The 8,709-nt window shown below is 42.8% G+C and overlaps 1 protein-coding gene across 1 annotated transcript; it reads left to right on the top strand.

Moving 5' to 3' along the window:
* The first annotated feature begins 21 nt into the window (after positions 1-21).
* Positions 22-5,029, top strand: LOC143362380 (uncharacterized). The gene is made up of 9 exons (XM_076802471.1): positions 22-224; positions 1,428-1,478; positions 1,552-1,678; positions 1,947-2,040; positions 2,111-2,226; positions 3,722-3,958; positions 4,017-4,222; positions 4,602-4,670; positions 4,789-5,029. Exons 2-9 carry the CDS (start codon positions 1,451-1,453, stop codon positions 4,935-4,937), a joined length of 1,026 nt encoding a protein of 341 aa, XP_076658586.1. The 5' UTR covers positions 22-224; positions 1,428-1,450; the 3' UTR covers positions 4,938-5,029.
* The last annotated feature ends 3,680 nt before the right edge of the window (positions 5,030-8,709 follow it).

The raw sequence follows: 8,709 nt of genomic DNA, 5'->3' as shown, positions 1-8,709 counted from the left end.
GTGTGCGGATTTAATGACAGTTGATCGGTGCAGACGACTCAGTTGCACCGCGTGTGCAGTCGCAGACGCATGAGGCGTGTCTAGTGTATTGCATTCTCCCGGCTGCGATTCTCTCCTCGCTCAACTCGTGTGTTGTGAAACGCTGCAGTCGTGCACTGCACATTATTAATCTATCAGTGTGATTATATCAGTTGTTAACCTACATTTCTACCTACATTTCTCGTGTAAGTAGCAAACGATAGGCAGAAGATCATTGTCACAGTGACAAACTGACAATGACAGAGTTATGGTAAAAGTGCGCAGAATAAAAGTGTACGGAATAAAACGGATTATGCAGCTGGAAATAAATATAAATAAGTTTTATTTATAGCTCAGCTTTTGGCCATCGAAGTAGGAGGAATATGCCGATCTTTCAGTTTTATCACTGAACGAAACACGCACACGCTGCATTAGGATGATTAGAACCAGGAATTGTGCAACACTGATTGTTAACGCTAATCCTACCAAGTATTCAAAGTGAATAAAAATGACAAGACTGAATTTATTCCGATTCAGCGTCATTTTTATCGAAGCATAGATTTCATCAAAGAAATTTCTTCAACAAATTTTCATGAAGACGTCCCTATAATTTCAGTAATTGTGAAATAAGACATCGATCGTTTGACCTTGGTAGGTTTAGTGTTTAGTGTTAATCTACTAATGACAAAAATTATTATCGCCTCTAGATAATCGAGACACGCGATGTAACAATGACGATGATCTTTGTCTGCACGCGTGCATAGCGTGCTGCTCACGAATTTAGTTTGAAAAGTTAATAGACAGAAGTCCAATTGAAATTGCAAGCGGCTTCTATTGTCCTGCGTGAGAGAAATAATTTTGTAATTATGTCGTTGGTGTGTAAAAAATATAGTGATTATCTCCTGATTGCGTTTTTGCTTCGTGAGTACTATGTATAAGTGGACTGCAGATCTTTATGCAAAATAAACAGATTCAATATTTTTCGACCAAGAACTAATTTTTTGCTATAATATATCGGAGAGAATTCAATTTTATTAGGACTGAAAAATCCGAAAGGGTTAAAGGAATAATCGCTATGATTATCTTTCCACTTTTGATTTTACTAGTAAAATTACTTTGATTTTGTTGGATTCTCTGGAGACTGTGATTTGGCAGTGAACGCGTTAATCATTTTAGCGTTGTTCTTCAACTATTTTCATTTCCCTCCTATTCGAAATTGCACGAACGCACTTCTTTTGTAAATCCACAAAATCTGCAGTTTACTGACGTTGGCTAAATACTTGAAAGTTACGCATGATGCCCGTTGGTGTTATCATCGTTTATCGAAGCTATTATCGCGCTATCGACTTCGAATACATATGACTCGAGGAATCGTCGTGCTAATTAGTCGTTCGTCATACTTGTTACAGCGTGTCTGTGCCGTTTGTGAACCATGAAAAAGGAAGCGCACATCGACGATGGTAAGAGCGAGGCTTTTGTAGTTTTCGAAGCGTCGTTTCTCTATTGTTTATTCTGTTTATTGTTTTGTGACAGTTCAACCACCCTCGGTGGAGGAACACTTTAAATTGCTCATGGAGGATAGATCCACCATCGATCCGGAGTACGTCGAGATCACACCGAAAGATCTGCCGCACTGGTTCGACGAGAGGCTGTTCAAGATGTAAATAAAATGAAAATGTTGAACCAAGTTTGTAGAAAATATTCGAATTTGTATAAGAAAGAAGATGACACAGTGTGCGGACAAGCGAAGTCAATGGCTTCGCGCAGTAGCGTTCCGATCAGAGTTCGTTCAGTTCAAGGATGTTGTATCTCTGAAACCAGCAGAAGCTTTAATAATCATTAATAAGATATATATTATATCAAATCTTTTTACAATGCTCGCGTTCACGAAAGCGACTGATTACTTTCACTTTTTCTTTTCGCTTCAGAGGTCAAGATTATTATATGAACAATTTGCTAGCCTTCGCAGTCTCGCACTCGACCGGCCTAATGTCGATATTATGCGTTCCTGACATAATAGAGGTAACTGTGGCGACATATCGAGATCGATCTCGAGTAGATTCAACATACACGTGAAGTTTTAATCATGCAGGTGATGCAGTTCACGAAGAAGAGTGAAACCGTCCTTTCATCCTTTAAACGATACGCGGAAACGGTGCTGCTCATGATCGACCTGTACAAATCGGATATGCTAAAGCCGGATTCTGTGTGAGTTTTTGTTAAACAAACAATACAGTGTTTACTGGATATATGTCCAAATCAAGGGTCTAGCCAGGGACAGATATTGGCCAGGAGATACTATTCTTTGATCCTCGTCGGACGTAGAAAAGGACAAGCCCCTCACGGAGTATACTCCGCGGCAGTGGGGATAGTTCTAGGACTTTTATCGGCTAGGCGTTCGGGACATATATAGAGTAAACACTATCTAGCGCACATCTTTGCTTGGAATTTATTTTTATTTATGAGAACATACTCGTGATACTTTTCTTATTGAAATGACACCAAACACGACAGAATTTCGATCATATTTGCTTGATTAATTCACGGTAGAGTAGATCCTCGATTATCCGAACTAAGTGTTTAGCTACAGTGATGGATTAAATATTCACTAGAATAAATCATGTTGTGCATGGATCGTTTTAGGTTGAATTATTTATAACACACGTGTTGAGATAATGGAGGATAATCGAGGTTCTACTGTATCGTGGGTTAAACAAGCAAATATGCTCCGAATTATGTTATTTTCGGTCTCGTTTTAATCAGAAAAATGCCACAAATATGTTGAACAATTAAGAATAAAAATGTTTTGTAATCGGATTACTATTATCCCACTGATATCTCCAGACAGTGCTGTAATCAGCATGTTGACGTTTAAAATAGATTGCATCGTCCTTATCCATTTAACTCGTTTGTTTCATTATTTAGTTGTTGTTCTTTGAAAATAAGATAGGCGTCAATAGTTTCTTTCACGAAGCGATAACACTCGCAAGGTCGTCGCGTCGCGTCGGTAGAAAAATTACGCCGACGGTCGTCAGTAAATTTTCTTAGCTCATTGTGAGATTTTTATATGCTAACATTTAGATATATATAGTGTTCGTCTCAAAGTCTGCACAATTAACCGAAGTATACTCTGTAATACACACTAAAATCGTCCTCACAATTAAATCTGTATGATATATAAAAAAAATTAACAAAAATGCAATTGCTCTCAATATGCAGAACTATTCACCTAACATAAACACTCTAAATATCACATGTTTCATTGCCAATAGAAAAAAGTTTCACAGGAAGAAATGATTAACCAGTTAGCTGTTGCGACTTCTTTGAAAAATGTGTACCTAAGTTGCGTCGCAAAAATTAACCGCTGTTTGAATTATAGCTGTTTTGACGAGTATACTCGTCATAACACAAAATATTGCAATTTCTTCATGACGAGTATACTCGTCAAACACAGGTGGTTAAGCATGAGAGCACTTTCTCATGGTCACGATGTTCGAGATTTCATGGTTATCAATGTTTTACAAAACATTTAAGAAAACACCGATGACCCTCCTTGAATGTTTTGAGAACACATCGATAACCTTGAAGTGTCGAACACTGTGAGCTTGAGAAACATGTTTTCCTTGCCACAATAATAAAGAAGACACTTGGACGAGTCCCATGAATCGTCCTGTGCATTTATGTGAATATTTCAACGTTCAAGGTGGTTCAAAGCACTAAACACGATACGATGGAGGCACTCGGTTGTGAGCAAACGACGCATGAAGCAAGGACTAAATGCAATCTACCAAAAAGACATGGTGATCACGCAGTTCGGATTCGTAGGGTTCATAATGGTATGTCCTCATCGCGTGGGACTAGCGCACAGCACCCTCGAAGAACAGATGGGCTACAATCACTTCTGGCGAGTGACGGGTCATCTTCTGGGCATATCAGACCGGTAATTATATCGAATCCCTATAGAAATCGCTTTTGATACGACCACCAGGACTTTCCAGGTTAAACTTGGCTCGCAAATCCGTGGCGGAGACAACGGAACTTTGCAGGAGAATCGCGGCAGACATGCTTTCGAAGCACATGAAGAATCCCACGCCGGAATTCATGAAGCTGGCTGGGAACGCGATTGAAGGCTTGTGGTACGTCGATTTCAACTTAAACAAGGACGCCTTCTTCGAGCTGACGTACTCTTTGGTTGGTTCGAAATGTGAGTTTTAATTTTTAAGATGAACACACAAGGATTAGGGAAAATACTGCATATGAATCACATTGAAATTGCTGTGCTTTAATTTATTTACACAGAAAAACAATATTTTTATTTCTAATTACATTGCATTGCTAATCACGTTCTTTTTACACATAACACTGTATCGTCATCATTTGCTCCTGTCGAGAGGCTGTTTTTATTTGCTATTAAAATTTGATTACACACAAAATGGCTTCCTAGCTGGCAATCGTCGAGAGTTATCGTTTACATTCGAGACTATTAATTTTAGAAACATAACGCTCGAATTATATGCAGCGTTTTCATTACTTTGCCCAACTTTTGGAACTTCTTTCAATCGTCTAACGATTTTTCTTTGTAGATCCGCAGCCGCTTGACTGGTACGCGAGTTTCAATTACAAGCAACGCGAGTGGATACTATATCTGCAGAGTAAGTAAAGGATTTAGAAGAGCAAAATGACTATTGCTCAAGTCTTTTAACCGATTTTATTGCTATCCCAATCTGAATTTGCCTCCTATATTCTAATTAAGACTACTTCGGATTGCAGGTGCTCCCTATATCGGTATAGTGTTGAGAACAGCGTTTAATTACTTCCTATTGGGACTCTATTGGATGCTTAATAACTATCCAGTATTGGCGTGGCTCAAATTTGGCAAAAAGGAATCGCAATTCTGCGTCTATGCGAAAATAAAGTGATTTTCTCGATTCGATTGTAGTTATAGATTATTTGTGTAATTATAGTCTAATCGAGGTAAGCAATGAATAAATGTATACATTTTGTACTCACAGTTACGAGCATCTTTTCAAAAAGATTTTTAAAGGCATCGTCGGAGCATTACCTATAGTCGATACTAATGGAATCGCGAGGAGAGAGGTCCGTTAATCATTCTGAGCGCCAGAGTTCGCTGCCTGTCGCAAATCACTAATTAAATATCTCGGCAGAAGTTGCCGATAGATTTTAATTCATTTCTCGTTAATTAATACCGTTAACTTACGCCGACGATTCTGGCCAGTCTATCCTATTAATGCTGAGATTGTTAATGATAAATCCAATTTGCGAAGACACAGAAGCGCTATTCTGATGTCCCTCCTTCTAGCTTACTACCCCCTTTTAAAAATTTTGATTATTCAATACACAATATACAAGGTATCTCAATCGATAATTTTTGAGCTTCAAAAAACCATTAGATTTCAAATAAAGATAATAAAGAATAGAGAAATAATTGCACCCCCTAGATCTCTTCAGCCCCCAATTTCAATTTGAAACTCTGCGTGATCAATAGTTTTAAGAGTAGCTGAACTTACAATTTTTTATTTTCATGAAATAATTGGATTTCAAATAAAGACAACACAATATAGAGAAATTATAACACCCCTAGATCTGCTCAGTGCACTTCCATTGAAATATGCACCGGAAGGGGTTAATAATCACATGAGACCATATTCGCGGATCAAAGTGCGCTAGAGTAAAAGGACCAACGCTCTAAAACGACAGAGCTCGCATGACTGTGATATCCTGTTGGATCTACGGTACAATTTTCACGCGAATTGCCCGATTCTAACTCGCAGGGTCTCAGTCGTTACGAAACTGTAAAGCTCTTAAGGCCTGGACGATCCATAGGATCCGAGATACGATTTTTATGCGAGTCGCGTGATTCCAAGCACGAGGGTTAGGACCGACGCCGCTATAAACCTACAAAGCTCGTCGGGCTTCGACATCCTGTTGGATCTATAGTACGATTATTATACGAATCGCGTGATTCTATGCTCGAGGGTTAGGGAACTGGTGCTATAAAGCTGCAAAGCTCCTAGGACCTATCCTTTAAAACTGCAAAGCTCGAAGGACCTTGAGATCCTATTGGATCCGCGGTGCAAGTTCTACTCTAGGCGCTTAATTTTATGCTTGCAGAATCTTCGACGCTCTCAAACTGCAGAGCTCGAAGGATCTCGACATCCTATTGGGTCCTCAGCCCGAGTTCTCCGCGAGTCATGTGATTCTACGCTCGCAGGATCTTCGACGCTTGAAAGCTACAAAGCTCGCAGGATATAGGGGCCCTGTAGGATTCTCAGTCCGACTGATACTCAAACTGCTTGACTCTATGCTCGCAGGATTTTCGACGCTCCAAAGTTACAAAGCTCGCAGGACCTAAGAGCACTCTGGGATCCTCAGTTCGATTTCTCCGCGAGCCCCGTGGCTCTATGCTCGCAGGATCTTCGACGCTCCAAAGTTACAAAGCTCGCAGGACCTAGGAGTCCTGCGCGATTCTCAGTACGATTTCTCCGCAAGTCATGTGATTCTACGCTCGCAGGATCTTCGACACTCCGAAGTTACAAAGCTCGCAGGATATAGGGGCTCCCTAGTATTCTTAGTCCATCTGCTATGCAAACAGCTTGACTCTACGCACGCAGAGTCTTCGACGCTCCAAAGTTACGAGGCTCGCAGGACCTAGGACTCCTCTGGGATTCTCAGTTCGATTTCTCCGCGAGTCCGGTGACTCTAGACTCGCAGAATTTTCAACGCTCCACAAATCTTGCAAGACCTCACACGTCCTTTATGATCCTCGAGCGCAATTTCCTCGCGATGACCAAGAAGTGTCGATCGCTGGTAGCCGGTCGCATCGGATTGCGTGGGGATCGTTGATCCACCGATCGGCTCGCGCTCTCCGGGGCAGGCCACACCGTCATGGTACCAATATAGGGGACCGTTGGGGAGCGTGCACGAGGAAACGCACACCTGCCCGTATTGGCGCAGCGCGGCGCGGCGCGGCACGGCGCGGCGTCGCGTCGTACATGGAGAGGAACGAAGGCGTATGTAACACGGTTCCCGAGTACATAATACACAGCCATATATCCTTCTGTCCCGTAGCTACTCTCCCTCGACCCTGTCGCGCCTCTCTTCTCGGTTCCTTGGCTCACCGGCCGTTCCCCTTCCCCTCGGATACCCCTCCGTCGACTCCAACAACGACAACGACGACTCCAACGTCGACGACGGTGTTCGCATCGCCGCAGCCAACGATCCCTCCCCCTCAGTGCCACCCGGTCCTCCCGACGTCGTCGTCGTCGTCGTCGACGTCGACGTCGTCGTTCCCGTGGCATCGTAGTCCTCCTCGTTCCCCTCTCGCACCGCGCCAGGGCGCTTGCACGACCTAAACGAGATGACTCGTCGCGAGGACAGAGAGGAGAGCGGCGTCAGAGGAGAACGATCCTCTCGGCTCTCTCTTTCTCTCTCTCTCTCTCTCTCCCTCTCTTTCGTGGTTCTCCGGTCGAGTTTCTCTCTCGCATCAAGGAAGAACGAGGATGAGAAACCGGCGGGACACGGGCTCGCGCAACGGAGGGGAGAAGGTATCAGAGGCCGTCCAGAGAGGAGAAAGAAGATGGCCCTGCGGCCCTCGTGTTACACAAAGAGATCCGCTCGCTAGCACGGTCGGCTAAAGCCCGATCCATACGCAGGCGACGCGCCGCTCTTTCTCTCTCTCCTCGAAATCGTTTTGCGCCGCTGTAAATTGCCAGACATCGACGCCTACGACGATCATGCCACGCGGTACTTCCTCTTTTGAACTTCGCCAGACGTAGAATACGCGAGAAAGGTTCTTGGGGACCGCTAGGAGATCTATCTGCAGGGGTGTGGCCCTTGCACCACGGAGTGAGCACTGTTTTTGGAAATGAGCTGTTGATTGTGATTGCGAACGTTCATTGCTTTGTCTCTGATTATCCAGATTTGTTCGTGGATCATTTACATATTATTGAACGCGTTTCTCAAGTAGACTGCGGGTCTGTGTGCGAAATAAAAGATGTTTCCGTCGGTTGCAATTCGCAGAAACCAATCAGAAATTTATTACACTGTTTAATGACCCTAACAAGTTGCAAGTAATGTCTTGATATTCACAAATGCCTTTATTTTTATATCGTTTTTGAAGTTACACACACCCAGTTTTGTCACAAATGCATAAAATCCGCAGCTCATTCTTCAAGTACTTTTTCTTGTAGGCATGTTAGTATCTTTGTAGCTTCCGTCCTAATGCGACGTCTATTTGATAAACGACGCGCCGTAAAAATACGAACTGCACGCATTAAAACCATGAAGTCTTCTCAAAGCCATGGACCTCTCAGTTTTTATTTTGCTTAAATTGATTTCAATGCTTTGATTTCAATTTCTGTGGTCGGTCAGTCAGCGATCAACGCGTTAAAGAGTGTTTATGCGATCTTGATCAACGGGGATCGTTAGCAGATCATGAAATTACGAAACCGTTCTTGATTTTGGCGATTAATCAACAAACCACTAGGCGTTCTGATAGAACATAGTCATTGAGACGGCTCCCGGTAAAGTAATGTGGTAAATGGAAAGTGCTCGAAACAATGGAAACGAGAGGGGTGAAAGAGAGAATGTGCGGATTTGTGGGAAGAGAGCTAAACTGCTTGGAGCCCATGTAACAGCACCCCCTCCCTCGCTGCGTCGAGGAAGGGCTGG

Source organism: Halictus rubicundus, chromosome 17, assembly GCF_050948215.1.
Source record: "Halictus rubicundus isolate RS-2024b chromosome 17, iyHalRubi1_principal, whole genome shotgun sequence".
Classification (NCBI taxonomy): Eukaryota; Metazoa; Arthropoda; class Insecta; order Hymenoptera; family Halictidae; genus Halictus; species Halictus rubicundus.
The sequence above is the reverse complement of the archived record's forward strand: the minus strand, read 5'-3'. Positions and strand labels throughout refer to the sequence as shown.

Excerpts from the sequence above, each read along its gene's own strand:
- LOC143362380 (XM_076802471.1), top strand. The coding sequence starts at position 1,451 with ATGAAAAAGGAAGCGCACATCGACGATG. Across the intron at positions 1,679-1,946 it reads GACGAGAGGCTGTTCAAGAT|AGGTCAAGATTATTATATGA; the intron begins GTAAATAAAATG and ends TTTTCGCTTCAG. Across the intron at positions 4,223-4,601 it reads CTCTTTGGTTGGTTCGAAAT|ATCCGCAGCCGCTTGACTGG; the intron begins GTGAGTTTTAAT and ends TTTTCTTTGTAG.